The 15,936-nt window shown below is 40.3% G+C and overlaps 1 protein-coding gene across 2 annotated transcripts in view; it reads right to left on the minus strand.

Annotated features, from left to right (window-relative positions):
• The window catches only part of SMG1 (SMG1 nonsense mediated mRNA decay associated PI3K related kinase), a 60,644-nt gene that overhangs the window by 7,452 nt on the left and 37,256 nt on the right, over window positions 1-15,936 (minus strand). For both annotated transcript variants that reach the window (XM_038151042.1, XM_038151041.1), the window contains 22 exons: window positions 15,763-15,901; window positions 15,241-15,471; window positions 14,967-15,144; window positions 14,183-14,344; window positions 13,694-13,911; window positions 13,364-13,518; window positions 12,228-12,450; window positions 11,034-11,280; window positions 10,184-10,413; window positions 9,378-9,626; window positions 8,871-9,009; window positions 8,674-8,783; window positions 7,878-8,096; window positions 7,255-7,445; window positions 6,468-6,640; window positions 5,811-6,090; window positions 4,329-4,601; window positions 3,987-4,221; window positions 2,323-2,549; window positions 1,514-1,664; window positions 1,232-1,421; window positions 537-1,006 (listed from right to left, as the gene is read on the minus strand). In XM_038151042.1, the coding sequence (XP_038006970.1) occupies window positions 537-1,006; window positions 1,232-1,421; window positions 1,514-1,664; window positions 2,323-2,549; window positions 3,987-4,221; window positions 4,329-4,601; window positions 5,811-6,090; window positions 6,468-6,640; window positions 7,255-7,445; window positions 7,878-8,096; window positions 8,674-8,783; window positions 8,871-9,009; window positions 9,378-9,626; window positions 10,184-10,413; window positions 11,034-11,280; window positions 12,228-12,450; window positions 13,364-13,518; window positions 13,694-13,911; window positions 14,183-14,344; window positions 14,967-15,144; window positions 15,241-15,471; window positions 15,763-15,901 (4,690 nt within the window). The remainder of the gene's footprint in view (window positions 1-536; window positions 1,007-1,231; window positions 1,422-1,513; window positions 1,665-2,322; window positions 2,550-3,986; window positions 4,222-4,328; window positions 4,602-5,810; window positions 6,091-6,467; window positions 6,641-7,254; window positions 7,446-7,877; window positions 8,097-8,673; window positions 8,784-8,870; window positions 9,010-9,377; window positions 9,627-10,183; window positions 10,414-11,033; window positions 11,281-12,227; window positions 12,451-13,363; window positions 13,519-13,693; window positions 13,912-14,182; window positions 14,345-14,966; window positions 15,145-15,240; window positions 15,472-15,762; window positions 15,902-15,936) is intronic.

Raw genomic sequence — 15,936 nt, forward strand, 5'->3', positions numbered from 1 at the left:
TTTATCTAAAGCCTCAGAAGAGCATTTTTCAAGACTGATACTGCTGCTGTTTAGATTTTTAATGAAGCAAAGAGTGCAGCAAGGAGACAGTCAATGCATTAAGACTTTGAAGGAAAGGTACAAAATGACATTCAGCAACTCATACCCTCTGTTCTAAGCCATCTCCTTCCTTAAAGTCATAATCTGAGAAAAAGGGGGAGCACAGGACAGCATTGCTTGTAAGAAAGCCAGAGAATGACCCATTTTCTAAAAACCAACTTAATAGCTATTGAAAAACATTACATGTATTGATTAAAAAAAATTATACAATGCAGAATTTGCTTCTTGCAAAGCAGCTAGTCTTCCAGAAAAGCTAGCAATAACACTGTTCCTTATATATTTACAGCATAATTATAACCAAAATACCTTATAAACTCCATTAAAATACCTTAGAATTTATCCAACCAAATACCATGTTTGCTGTGCTCAGACACTGTGAGTCACACTCATCTTTCCCAGAGCCACTGTGAAGTCCCCAGCCTGTGCTGGGCTCTCACCTGGAACATGGCAATGTGCAGCTGCACTCTCTGCAGGCTGGTCTTGCACGAGGAGATGCTGGTTTCCAGCCTGCGCACCAGGTCGTGCTTCTTCCAGGCCGTGTCGTAGGAGCTGGCCAGGACCGTGGCCCTGTTCATCACCAGCTGGGAGAACTTGCCAATCTGGATGTTGTGCTCCACGGCTTTCTTGCACAGGTCATCCACAGAAACTTTGCTTTCTGCTCCAAAGTCTTTAGCCTCTACCTGAGCAATGATATCGACACCCAGAGCGCTGATGAAACTGCACAAGGTCAGTCCCAAAGCTTGATTTGGAAGGCCAATTAAAAGCTGCCTCACAAAGTCTGCTGTAAAAGCCTTAATTGGCTTGGCCATTTGATCTTCACTAAAACAAGAGTTCCTGTAAAGGGCCTTCACATTTACAATTTGAACAGGTCCATTTACTGCATTCTGGTCTTCAATTGAACTGATTCCTTTTAAAGGGAAAGAAATAGTACTTTTGTTATAAATGAAACATTTGATGCATCCAGAAGAATAACACCCAAATTACAAACACAGCAAAAGCACGGGAATTCATTTTTAGTGGCTGCTTCCTTACCACTTATCCAGGGTAAGTTACAGCAAAAGTGACCACTTTATGTTCTTCTGAACAGGACAAGAAGTGGATAAAGGCATACTGAATATTTGATAACATTTACCTGACAGTGTCTTAGAAAAGGTACCACAGAGCCTGAAAAATTCTTTAATTGTTTGCAGTCTCTTCAGAAAGAAAATTTCCTCCAGGACTTGCCGATTATTGTCATCATCAAAGAAGTTCACTTGGGTGCTGCGGGCTTCCCTAATTATGTCAATCTTACGCCAAGCAAGAGGTATCTCCATCTTATTTAGCTGAGCGATGTAAAGGAAATTAATTAGTTGGGTTTTTTTAGAGGTTTCCTAATTCTGACTCAAACAGTACTCCAAAAAGAACAAATCCATACCTTTTCAATCAATAACCCAAATGCAGTTTCCACTTGAGCAAACATTCCATCAAAAGCTACCAAAAGCATCTGACCAGCTGACATTTTGGGAGTTTCATCAACTGAACCATTTCTTGGCTGAATCAGTTCACCATACTGAGCATGAAGAACTCTTAACAGGAAAAAAAGAAAGAGAAATTTACATGGTTTCACTTAGTCAACAATAAACAGAATTTTCTTAAACTGACTGATTCTTCAGATTCACTGTACCACTGACAGAGCCACCACAACTGGCTCAAGGGAAACGCCACTTGAAGATTCTGAATTGGTTTGTTGTGTACCAAGCACCTACCCAGAAATTTACTGTCCTATGTTACAAGATGCACAAGTCTTTGTTTGCTCTGTGTTTTATCTCATTTTGCTTTTTTAATCAAGTCACTGACTCGTTAAGCAAAAGCTGCTCATCAAACCTCCAGATGAGGAGTGCCATGGTTACAAGCTCTCCCTTTCACAGGTTCCTCCCACAAGCTAATGAACAAATTCCTATTTTTAGCATCCTTTAACTTCAAAATCACAACTACGTATTTTGGAAGAAGTTGACTACCAAAAGTCAGTTTTGAGCAGATGTAAGTGTAAATTGCCACAGCTCCATATTTCTGTGCATGCATGTGGATAAACACACAAACAGGAAACAAGTGCACACTTTACACCCTGCACTCTGCTGAAGGTATTCTTGGGCAAGAAAAGCCTGTACATCAAACAAAAAATAACTTTAAACATAATGTTCTTCAGTCTTCACTCTCACATAAAGTAGAAAAAAGGTGATTTACCTTGCAACATCAATGTAATGAGTGTGTGTCTCCTCCTCTATACCCATAGCAGCATTTCGTAAGTAGGCTTGAAGAGATTCAACCAGCGTTTGCAAAGGGACTCCATCAGTTGTTTGCTCTATAAGATTATCCAATTCATGGAGCATACTTTCTAAAGTATACTCTCCCTTCATTAAGCACCTAAGTGCTTCAGGGAAAATGATCTGCCGGAAGTTTGAGTTCAATTCCTGTTGGGAAGTAGGTTTGAAAAAGTAAGAACTTTCCCCCTCAAAAACGATCATAAGAAACATCTTTTGTCATTTTAGTACTACACCACCATGCAGCAGACATTATCTAAAACATACCATGATGGTGGGCAGCCAAGAGTCAAAAGTCTGCTCTTGGATCAACTTTGAAGAAATCAGGAATACATTAAGCCCCGTACAAAGCCAAAGGTTTGATATCTGTAGCAATGTAGCAACAACCATCTCCACAGCACCAGCAGCAACTCCTGATAGCCATCCTCAGCAGAGGCTGGGGGGCACAGAGTTCATCATTTTTGAATTGGTTTCATCAATGTCAGCTTTTTCCATTACATAACTATGAGCAAATTAAATTATTTATGATTTGCTGAATTGATTGGACTAGACAAAGAAAAATAGCAGAAACTTGCCAGGTGGTGATAATTTTGCCACAGAAATCAATGCTGGGAAGAAAAACAGTACCTTACGTGGCACAGAGCAATTTCCCCCAAGCAGAATGCAGCAGAGGGCTAAAGGCAGCTACAGAAAGAACCAACGTGCTCTGTCTCCAAAAGGAGAGGAAACACACCAAAGGCTGGTTATCTTGACAGCCAAGTGAGCAGGGAGCTCAGTGAGTACATCCTCACAGGGAGGACAACAATGTGTGGGTGAAAGATCCCCACTGCAATGCAGTGAAAGTGCTGCTGTGCACATTTCTGAAACAGTTCTGAAATGTTACAACTTCAAAGAGGGAAAAAAATAAACTGATAAAAATCCAAATGCACTTATGCAGCTTGAGAGAAAAATATTTCTCAAATACAATACAATTGAACCAAAAGCCTCAAAAATCTATTTATAAAGCACATTAGTCTTCAGCAGATATTCACTCAGACTGCCCTTCATGGTTTTTTTTGTGTTTTATTAATGTGGAAGCATTTCTGAACCACAACATTATAAAGGCATTTTTCTCCTACTCAATACTGGAGACAGGGGTCTGTACAAAAGCTTTTCTGAGTTTATCTGAAACTATTTGTTTCAGGTGAAAATAAGTAAAGTTTAGCAGGAGCAGAAAACAGAAAGAACACAGCTTGAAGAATTTGGAAGTCGATCTGGACTGCCAGCAACAGAACAGAAAAATGAAAAGGAAACACGAAGATGGTGTGCCTATAAAGCTGATACCAATGTCTTCCTCATGGTTACTTACTTGACAGATTTTTTTGCAATTTGTCATGTATAGATCAAAACGGTTTCTTTGAACCAACAAAAATGTAAATGACAGAAGCAAATGCCTGTTCAGCTCAATCAAATACAGCAATCAGGAGCAAGACTTACGAAAATATCTCAGCAGCATCATAAACATTTAGCCCATTAAGGAAGAATCTATTAAGAATGACTTTGCTGAAGCCTTGAAGGATGGGGGGAAAAGTAACACAAAAGAATCACCTGAAGTGAGATATATACTCCATTGGCTAAGTGAACAGCTTCTGACGCTTCCATGGGGTTTGGAATGTCTAAGTCCTGGGGTACAAGATGGCACTGCTTCAGCAGCAGCACAAGGCACGTGACATTCCCACTCATGCTGCAAAGCTCCTCCAGGAACCAGGCTCCATCTCTGGAAGTCAAATCAACCAGCTGCTCTCCAGCACTGGACGCCGCACCTTCCATCATCAGGTTTCGCCTAGATGAATTGAGACACTTAGACACCGTGCCTGCTGCCACACTCCTCACCACCACTGACGGTTCCTGTGGTGTGGCCTCCACCGGAGCTTTCCCGAGGGCACTCACCTGGTCAGGGCGCACAGAGCGGAGATGATGACGCTGGCCAAGCTGAGCGAGCCCTCCTCGCCGTTCTCATGCAGGAACACTTTGATGCAGCGCTCGATCTCCTTGAGCTGCTCCTCGCACACGGGCACGGTGACGGCCTCCTGCTTGAGGCGCTCCACCTGCCGGATCAGCCGGCTGTTGATGTCGGCCGCGTAGCGCTGCAGCGTCATCTCCGTGGCTGTGATGAACTGGCACACGCTGGGCGGCGGCTGGGGAGCGTACTGCATCTCGTACCTGGGAAACACAAGCACAGGGACTGCATTTCCCCTGCTCAGGGGGCAACAGATTGCTTTCTGCTCTGCAGGTAGAGAAACAATCCATGTTTGAACCGTTCCTAAATCACCTACAGTGTCCAGTGCTGGCCCCTCAGTTTAGTAGGGATGTTGAGATGCTGGAGCGCATCCAGAGGAGGGCAATGAGGCTGCTGAGGGGCTTGGGAACACAAGCCCTGTGAGGAATGTTTGAAGGAACTGGGGTTGTTTAGCCTGGAGAAGAGGAGGCTTAGAGGTGACCTTATTGCTCTCTACAGCTTCCTGAAGGGAGGATGTAGACAGGTGGGGTCGGTCTCTTCCACCAGGCAGCAACTGACAGAATAAGAGGACGCAGTCTCAAGCTACGTCAGGGAAGGTATAGGTTGGATATTAGGAAAAAAATTTCACCGAAAGAATAATAAAGTACTGGAATGCTCTTCCCAGGGAGGTGGGAGAATCACCATCTCTGGATGTGTTTAAAAAAAGACTGGACATGGCACTTGGTGCTAGGGTCTAGTTGAGGTGTTAGGGCATAGGTTGGACTCAATGATCTTAGGGGTCTCTTCCAATCTCATTATTCTGTGATTCGTAACTCTAAATACCGCAAGAGATTGATGACTACCCTAACAATGCTTTTATAAGGTCCTAAAATGCACCATATTCCAAACCTATTTGCAAGAACATAAGACAACTGTCCTTGAAGCATAGAATCAATAGAAGATAAAAAGAAAGGAAAGAGATTTCAGAGGAAATGCTCAAATATAATCTAGATCTTTTAAGCCTAGCCATAATAAAGTTGACTTAAGAAGAAAAAAAGAACCAGAAACTGCTTGAAAATCTACTAGATTAAAAAAAAAAAAAAACAAAAAACCCTTTCCACATTGACTTTTAAATACTAGAAGTTTCTAAAACTCAAAATGTCACTACCCTGAAGCCACAAAGGTGAATTCTCCATTTGTTCATTACAGGACATTGTTACTTGATTTTCCTGCTGAAGTACACAGATCAAATTCTGGAACGGTATTTTTAAAGCAGCTTTTCATATTCACTCCAAATTTCTAGAATTACAACTTAATGTTGGTTTGCTTTATAATTAGCTAGGTCCTTGCAAAACTACGTATTTAAACTGCAAAATTATGGTGGTAGCTTGAACATTACGTTCTTTGAACAAGTCATTATTCTGTCAACTTACTTCCTAAAGATATCCTGACAACGCTCTATTGTCATGTTACAAATGAGCTCTTCCATCCAGGTTTTCCACTGCTCTATTCGGTGCTTCTGGAACACAGCTTTTGGATACTGCAGAGCTACTGTTGCATAGTTGTGCAGTTGTTCCAGGCAACCACGTAACACGGATCTTCTCTGCTGCAGAAGAGTACCGACCTCTCCTTCCAGCTGTTCACACTGGCTGATGAGATGTGCCTGGCCTGCATTTTGCAGAAATGCTGTTGCTGGGACATAACTTGGAGGACCTTTAAAGAAAGAAGGTTAAAAATAAAGCCATGTCTGAACACACGTTTTATACCATACAAATACTGAGCATTAACACCTTTTCAAATTTATTTTTTTTTACTTGTGATAAAGGAAGCATAGAGAATTCATATTGAGAATTTTGAGCACAAGGTAAGAGAATCTCATGCCCAGGTAGGATAAGAGACAAGTTCCTTCAGACACCTTGGCACTGAAATCCTGAAGTCCTCTAAATTACCCTTTGAAGAAGCCCCTTTCTTTTAACTTATTACATATAGATCATTGCCTTTAAGTTAGAGGATACTCATAATGCCTCCTGATATTAAACTCAAGTTATTTTCAAACCATTAAAACCACCCCCAGAAGTACTGTTTTGTACCTAGGTCCATTTGTGTGCTAATTTCTTGGAGCAGACTTGCAAGCTGTGTTGCCTCTAAATTACTGAAGGCAGTTTGGTAATGGGTCATCCACTGCTCAAACTCATTCAGCTTCACCTGGATGGCTTCCTGGACAGCTCTTTGTTGAGACTGCAACTGTGTGTGCTCAGAATACCTGAATTATTGAAGCCACAGAATCAAGTAAGTACTACAAGAAAGAAAATACTTAACACTATAGAATACAGAACAATATTGAACAATACAACTGTTAACCAGGAAATGAACATGTTCTCACCAATTACATTAAACTAAGAGTGTTGCATTATTAATTAATTGTTTTCCTACAGAATAATTAATGCCTGTGCCTATTTGGGCAATTCTGAAATACTTGATTAATTTCAAATAACTTCAAAAATAACTTCAAGAGTTAGAAACTTAAAAGAAAAGATTTTTGTGCTATATATCAATAGCTCCCTTATGTGGATTATAATGATGGACACCATTTTCAGAACATTCCCCCTCTCTTGCTTTGAGGATGAAGTGTGGAACTTGGACTAGCACAAGTTATATTGATGGAGTATGAGGTGCAGGACATAAATAAGATTATTCAGTAGGAAAAGGTTTCAGTAGTTCTTCTGTACAAAGAATGACCTGCTTACTGCAAGAATGGCTTTTACCCAGCTATTCACTCGTGTACAGATTTCTAATATTTAACCCATAAGCACATTGCTAAAGCACCATCTGTATTGAACTGTGAGACTTCTGACAGAATTCCTGGCTCCTCTGTACCTGTTCTGAAGCGTGTGGGAGGGATGATCCACTCCTTCTGCACCTTCCAGAAATTCTATCTCTTCCAGTAGTTTTCCTTGCAACTTTTCTACATCTGTTAACTGCTCCTGCAGGCTCAGGTACTCTTCTAAACTACTGTCCAGTTTTGGCAGCACAGCAAGCATTTCATCTCTGTTCTTAAACCAGTTAACCTGCAATCAAGACACAGACGTTACCGAACTGCACTAAACCAAACTGGCAGCAGAAAGTAAGGACACGGCAGCACTTAACCCTTCAAAAATGCCATTCATATAGCACTGCTTCCAGTGCTACAACTGTCAAATCTTGACAGACATTCTTTATTTAAACTGCTCTCTAAACCTCTATTGTTATTCTCCTAGCCCAGATTCAGGCAAAGCACTAAAACATGTTTTAGAATTAAGCATGCAGAAACTGAAAATTAAATACTTCCAAGTTCAATATAAACACTTCCCTTCACATAAACTCAGTTTATCACAAAAAAATCCATGAACTATTGCTCATATATGACCACATCTTCCCCCATTCCCAAAATGCAAATAAATAAAATGAAAGTGCAGAGCCTACTTTGGATTAAAAATAGAAAATTACTGTAGTGAACTCACCTTTATCTCGGCCACCCTTGAGGAAAAGAGACTCCGTGTAATATCCCTTTCCATTTCCCTTTTGCTCTGTTTGTTTTCAGCCTGCTGGCCACCACCACCATAGACAGCCCCAGCAAAGCCTGCCTCTCCTCCAGCTGTCCAGTCCACCAGTGGATCATAAACAAAAGCTTCCAGCAGTGTAAGCAAAGTCTCTCTCCCACGCCGCATAATATGAAGGACCTGCATCATATTTAAACAGACTTGTTCTGATTCTGTGTTATCCTTGCAGAACAGTGGAAACTTAGAGGCAAAATACTGTACTTGAGTAGCTACAGAAATCCATAATGTATCCCTAACTACTACAGGGACAGGAAGAACACCACAGTGTGAACAAATGCAGCTAAGTTTGTAGGAAGATCTAGCCTTCCACACAAACTCTATGCACAAGCCACAGATACTTAAGGAGGAAAAATCTCCCTTCCTCAGAGCATTTTTCTTTTTAAAAACATATCTGTCACATTTGTACAGGATGAGTCCCAGAGGAAGAGGGCAAGCAAAACATCTCAAACATTTTAATCTACAGCTAAAAGTCCCCCTTTCACCCTAAATTTTAGTTGTACCACTACTTGCATGTGCATTTATCAGACAATCTCATGGTTCTTAAATACCTACCACAGGATACAACTAAAGTAAGCCCAATTAAAATCACAGCAGAAAGATGAAAGCTCTATAAACCAGCAGCAGAATGAAGAATAGAAAAGTTCTAAGACAGTATTTGGCCAGTGATGGGCCTCAGTTTTCAAATCTCCAACCATACCTGTTCACAAGAAAGCCTGAACACCCCCTCCACTCCTGTCACTCCCAGGGCTGTTTCAATGTTGTGTGTCATGCGGAACGGAACCTTCTCTGGGACCCTAAGGCTCTTCCCTTTAAGATAAAAAATTAAGTTGTTTCTTTTAATTGCCAAGAAAGAAAACCTTTTATTTGAATAACATAGAGCATTTTTTAAATTACCTTTTTCAAAGCAAACATTATAATCTATGTGGACAACTTCTCCTGTAGTCATATCTATAAGAACATTATCCAGATGTCTGTCTCCAAGACCAATGATGTAGCCAACCATGGACATAACTGCAGTGGATCTTGCATACGACTTAAAAGAGAGTTTCAGGAAAAAATTATTTGTGGGAATCCTCTGCCAACACATTGGACTGACTACCATCTTAAAACATTACTTTAAGTGTAAGTGTAAAACAAGTCAAGCCAAACTTATTCCAAGCAGTTTTCTATTTGTTGTTTCATGGTATCTTACAAGAGTTTTCATTTTTTAGGCTGATAATTCTAGTATAATAACGTAGCCTTATCATGTTTAAATTCGATGGCACATTTGCCAACATTTCATCAAACTCACAGCAGCACCAGCTCTCCAAACTCACAAGTACCACACCTCAGGCATTTGTTGCCCCTCATCCCATTAAAATCACAGCCTCTCCTATGTAAAATACAGTTGTTGTAACTCACCTGTGTAACTCTCCACCACTCATCTGGTGTGGTACATGATGACCAGAGCTCCTTAGCGAGGAGATTCGGTGGAGTTGCTTCCATCAGCTCCTCCAGAACAGCCCTCATGACATTCAAGGGCCAGTCACGACGTGACACGTCGAGACTAAGCCCCACTGCCTTTAAAGCAGGTCCAATTTTACTGTAGTAAAGTTCACTGGGTCTAGGAACTATTCCAGGGTTTTGAGGGGTTTGGTATGAGTCCTGAGCCTAGAAGAGATAAAAATGGTATTTGATGTATTAGCACAGAAACATATCCCAAATTCAGTTTTGGTGAGAATGAAATATGAAATCAATGCCTTGACTGAGCATGACTTTTTCAGCTCAGAGACTGCTTTCAAAATTCAGTAATTAAGGTCTAAATAGACTGAAAACACATTGTTTTGGCCTAATTCTACTCTCAAAATAGATCTCATAAATATAACTGCAAAAACTGTATTTAGAATGAAATGAGAATGAGTAAACAAGATACGGAACTAAAATAATTTCAACCGAGGTTAATTCTATTTGTGAAAAACAGTTCTCTTGAATTATCATGCCAGAACAGCATTTTTATGTTACATACTGTAATTACATATAAATAAGCAGAGATGCAATTTTATTGACTTCTGGAGAAGTCCCAAGATACATGAATATACAGAACCCTCCTGCATTATTATGAACAAAACACAATCCTTGTAAACCAATGTGACGTAGAACCACAAAGCAAATCAAAACAAGCATTTCCCTTCTGCCTTGTTGCACTCAGCACAGAACAGAGCCCTTACCTTTTGTGCCTGCAGAGCAGCTTCCCGCTGCTGCCAGCGCTTGTAAAGCCCAAAGAGAGGTGTGGCTCCATCCACCCACTGGATGAGGCCCGACCTTGTCCCCAGGGGTGTCACCGAGTAGTGCCTCGCGTGGAACCGCGGCGTCTCTTGCCGGTTGATGGTGGCAAACATGGTGTTCACGATGGATAAGAACTGCATGATTCTCTCATCTAGGTGCAAGTCTTCCAAACCTGCGAGAAATTTGTTTAAATTTAGCTTCTAGATAAAAAAATTCTCCTAAAGCCCAAAATGTAGCATTTTTTAAATACTACTACATTTCAGACTATGACTATCTTTATAATATGTAGATTAAGGATGAGTTCTTTGGCCTAAATCAAAGTGTTTACATGGCATTTACCTACCAGGTTATGCCAGCTTGCTGTGTGAGCAGTACACACAATAGTTACAACATAAGAAAAAGGCCTTTCCCTTGCAGGCAAAACAAGAAGTCTCTAAAGTTCTCTTTTAGGGGCTACATTAAGCTTCTGGAAAATTGCATCCAGCTAATCCTATCAATAGCCAAGCAGAGCATTGCTACTGATGAAAGCCTTGTAAAGAAGGGATTTAACAGTTTCACATGGCAAAATTCCTTGAAAAGTATCTGGTGAAGTGAGAGGTAGGGAAGAGAGAGAGCAAATGCTTCAAACTCCTCTTTCTCTCTATCATTCAGGCAAATAAAACCAGAGTTGCACCACACAATCTTCCTAACTTTAATACAGTCTAATTTGTAACAAGTTAATTTATAACAATTTATTACAATTAATTTATAACAAGAGACAGTACCTGGTATGAGAAAAATTCTATTACTTACCTTTGAACAGGTAGGGATAGTTCTTCCCATCTGAACCCAGGAAAAGCAGCTTTTTAGGTTTGGTTTTGGTCGGCAGGATGGTGATGGTGCTGCCCACACTGTGGATGGTGACTGTGTCCCTGGTGGACACCTCTCCAGGAAGTGCTATTTCAGTGTTCATCATGGCAGCCAGCCAAGGACTGATTTCTTCAAGGCGTAAGAGGTAACTGGCTCGTTTCTGTGCTCTTTGCTGCAAGCTCAGCATTACCTATTCCAAATAAATTTTTTTCTTTTAGGTTGATGTTCACCTTAACAGTTAGCAATAAGAACAAAAACACCATCAAACCACACTTAATAGTGGTCATCTTCCAGAAAACAAAGGTTTTTTCCAAAATTGTCTTGCACCTTTGCTATGCTGCTAATCCAGACACAGTTTAGGATGAAGATGACAAAAATTAAACAGCATCCTCTATGCAGCAAGTATACTCTGTGCAGTGACAAGAAGCAAAGTCACAACAAATCATGCTCCTCAAGAGGTTTGCTCCTGTATTTATAAATATCTGAGCTGTGCTTAAAGGCAGCAGCATTCAGCAACCTCCTGTTTATGTACCTGAATGCTTGTCTGTTCTGCAAAGCAGAAGAGGAAGTACAAGTAAAAGAGGTCTATTTCATGTAAAACCTCTGTTCTGGTTTTAAAAACACCAGGCTGGTTCTGGAGAGACAAGTGAATATTTAGTTTCTTATTAGACCCATAAACTAAGAGAAGATGACATAACTGACAAAGGACCTCTGGGAAGGGTTGATCATTTGAAGGTTGCTGCACAGCCCAAGGACTATGCTTAGATAAACAGAATTAACTTGTTAAAACTTAAATCAACTAAACTCAAACACCAGAGTTTTAGCAAGACAATATTTAAAAGAAAGAAAGCCCTCTGCTCCCAAAGCTGACAGCATCCCACACAGAAGAAGCTGCAAGATTTGAAAAATGTAATTTCAGTGGGCAGAAATGCAGTAACAGACAATCAATAGGACAGGCTAGAGGCAGAAATTATGGTGCTTTAGTGCCCAGTTTGCCTGTGCTGACTGCTAAGACAAAATTTCAGGCTGCAATTTTGATATGGTAAGAGAACAGCAAGAGAAGGAGAGGGTCAAGCATATGGTGCAGCAAGAGCAGCAAGTGTCTCTACATTGTACTCTTCCTCTTGCATGTGATACCTCTTTAAATGGGAGCCAGCTGCTTCCAGGTTTAGCAGGATTCAAAGGATTCTTAAGCTTCTCTAGTGCATTTTCAATTGCATCTCCATAGTTATCCTGAAACCATTTCTCATGAGGAGTTTCTGCAGGAGCTGCAGTGATGCTCCTCACATGTTCCAGAGCAAACACAATGGGCTTCATCAGAGCTGTGTGCTTTTCACGCATGATTGCTATTTTCTCCTCTCTGTTATAAAAAACACACAAAAACCTCTTCTTAATGCCATAAAACCAAGTTATCTCATAAGACAGCATTAAACAACTGAGACATTGAAGAACTCACAAAAATTATTACTTCTCTATAATGAGGTCATTGGTTGTGCTTATATTAAAATGAAGAGTATTCCATTCTACCTTGACGAAGTGTTCCTCTGAACCACACCTTTTTTTAATAAAACATTTCAAATGCATTGCTCACCACCAGAAACCCTGATTAGAAGCTCTGAGCAGATATCACTTTAAGCAACTGACTTCCTTTAATAAAGGATCTTTTTACTACTACTTATTGAGGATGCACCACACTATAAAGAAGGAAAACATTCAGATCATTCTGTTCTCCCATTCCATGTCAGTCCTGACTACAGAATACAAGAGGCATTCTTAAGTTTAGCCAGGTGCCCAGTGAATGGATCTGCTCTTCCCCTACTCTGTTCACAGGAGAACCCAGGTGAGGGAGAAAGACAGACCTGTTCAACACTGAAAACTAAAATCAGATTAAGACATTCTTGTTTGCTCCAAATATCTGCATTTACAGTGATGTCTAAATAGATTAAGCATATTGAATGGTGTATACTCATTTCATCAGACTTGGAAATGGAGAACTATAGGATCTCATCATCCACAATACAATATACATTGGGTTCTAGCACGTTATTACTAAAGAAATCACAACATGGATTCACAGGTAGCAGTTTCTCTCATATGACTGGAGAAGTAGCTGTCGCATGAAATGTTCCTGAAATAAGGTCCCAGGCTTACAAAGCAGCAGCTGGGATAGTATGGATTCAGGAACACCACCACTGCTGATTCATTTGACTGTTTACTTCCCCAAGAATAAACATTTGTTATGATTATCCCTTGTATTATGGAAACAGACATACTTCCGTAGTGTGTTGTTGTTTTGGACCCTCTTGACTTCATCTTCCAGCTGCTGAATCCGTCTGAGGACGTACATGTGCTGCTGCAGGAGAACTCCCAACCAAAGCTCATCCCAGAGAACTGTAACTCTGCGCAGCTCAGCCACAAGCATCTGAACCTGGAGAAAGCAAGAGTCACTTTTCAAAAGAACTAAAATTCAGATTTGTTTTAGTAGATGAACAAGTTGGAAAAAAGACAAGACACAGCAAACTTTCAGTAGGCTAACACCCAAGACACATAAATGACATATTTGTGGTTCAAGCACCCAAGTAACATACATTTAGATTATTTACCTGCAATACCATTGTTGGATTTGCAGCAGAGAGTTTCTCCACAATTTTGCTGTAGCAATCTTGCATCATTGCTTGATCTTCATTTAATCCAGCTTTTGTATCATCTTTACTACTTTCTTGGGAAGCTGGAGTGCTCCCTCCATCACATTCACCACCCAACAGTTCTTCTCCTTGTATATTACCAAGCAAAGTAGGGATAGCAGAAGGCAGCTTGTTTCCTAAATTAAAAACAGATGCTAAAACATTAGCTACAGTAAGATGTATCACTCCACAGTTTATTTAGCATCAGGTCCCCATTAAGTATTAGTGAAGTATAAGAAAAATTTGCAAAATCTGGTAAATCAGATTAAGGATATCAGTGAGATCCCATAATAAAAATATTTTAAAGATCAAAACTGAGAAAACAAAAAAACACCTCAGTATCATCCTACCCAGTATATAAAAATATAGAAGCTTAAGCTTATTTGAACTTTTTCATTTTCTCCATACCTGATGTCTGTGATTCACTGCTAAGTGAAATGGTTCCCACTATTGCAGGATAGAGGATGAGATGAGGAGAATCCTGAGCAACTCGACAGAGTAAGTTGCAAATGCTCTGACGAACGTACACTTCTGGGTGATTCAGGCGGGAGAAAAGCTGGGGAATAATTCCTGCAGAAAGAGGAAAAGGAAATGTGCTGATTCACTTTATGCCTCTTCAAATGAGATAGAATTTTATTTTTAAAAGCATGCCTCTTTTTTTTGCATAGGGAGAATGTAAATCACAGAAGTACAAATTTGCCAATAAACAAAAAAGTCCAAAACAAAGAGCAATTTTACAACAGGTGGCCTCCTCTTCTTTGCCTCCCACACTAACTCTACAACCTTTGAGGGGAAGTCCCTGAACAACCAGAACCTGCAGTGTAGTGACAAACAACTGCTTCTGAAATGTGTGGCTTTAGTCACACATCTTTCTCAACTATAACCAGAAAAAAACCCACCTCGTTTGTTTTTTGGAGTGGTCATGTGATGTAATACTTCACAAACCACATCTCGTTTCTCGTTTCTATGTCTTCAAGTGGGGGAAGAAGGGGATCAAAATCCGTGTTACTTATCTACTTTACAATCAGGGCATATGGCAGACTTTAACATCTTCAGTGACATCATTTAGTAAAAGACAGGGTCTCTTTTCCTCACATTTAAATAAAAATTTTATCAAAGTGCAATGAACAGCTTTCTGCATTTAGAGAAAATGTCTCAAAATCATTTTAACAGCTGGACAACATTTGCTTACCTCTCCAAGGAGCAGTAGGTGTAGTTTCTAGCCCATGCTCTAGATACTGTCTAAGTTCTCCAGCATGTTTCACAAGCAATCGTAACAGTCTCAGGGTTGCCATCACAATTACATCATCAGTGCTTTGCTCAGAGGTGTTTCTTAAGTGCAGTCTGGGATCTTCTTCATCAAGTGGAACCTTGAAACACAGAAATACTCCTCTAAGTTAAGTATATAGCTCATCCTCATTTAGAAAACTTTGTAACCTAGTTTCCACATCAACATGAACACTAACCTGCCCAGCATTGAGTTTGAGGAAAGTAAAGTATGCACTGCAGGACAGTTTATAGAGACTGAAGATTCTGTCTACAACTTTCCTCCAGACTTTAATTAATCCTTCTGTTGCATTTTCATCAAGATCTGAAAGCCAGGGACAACTTGTTAATAACTGACGCCATATCACATCCACCATATCATCTTCTTCATTGTCCTCATTTTCAGTGATTTGCAGAGTCATATCTTCATCCTAAATGCAAATAAAGGGAAAGCAGGTTTGATTAAGTCCTCCAACAATTTCTACAAGGAGTCTCAGTTCCTAAGTCAGTTTTTGCCTAGCAGCTCATGCAACTGCCTTACTTGATCACGTTACCATGGTTCATCCAACAGGTGGGTTACCACATAGCTAACAGATAGTTTCTTGTACTGTCTGAATTTTAACTTTAAGACATTTACAAGAGTTAACATGAACTGCAAGAAGAGGAAAATAAGGATCATGCTGAAGCTGAACGTTTTTGTAAGCAAATGAATCTACACTTACTTGAATCCCAGCTGGCCGACACACTGCCTGCCCAAGAATGCCATAGATTTTCTCTTTATCCTCCTCTGCAATGTTGTCTGGAAGCAAGTTCTGAACCTCAGATTTCTCCCGGGGCAGCAGCCGAACACCTTCTCCTTGACTGCAACAGTTAATGAATTATTGACCCCCATTACA

Source organism: Motacilla alba, chromosome 14, assembly GCF_015832195.1.
Source record: "Motacilla alba alba isolate MOTALB_02 chromosome 14, Motacilla_alba_V1.0_pri, whole genome shotgun sequence".
In the NCBI taxonomy this organism is placed as follows: Eukaryota; Metazoa; Chordata; class Aves; order Passeriformes; family Motacillidae; genus Motacilla; species Motacilla alba.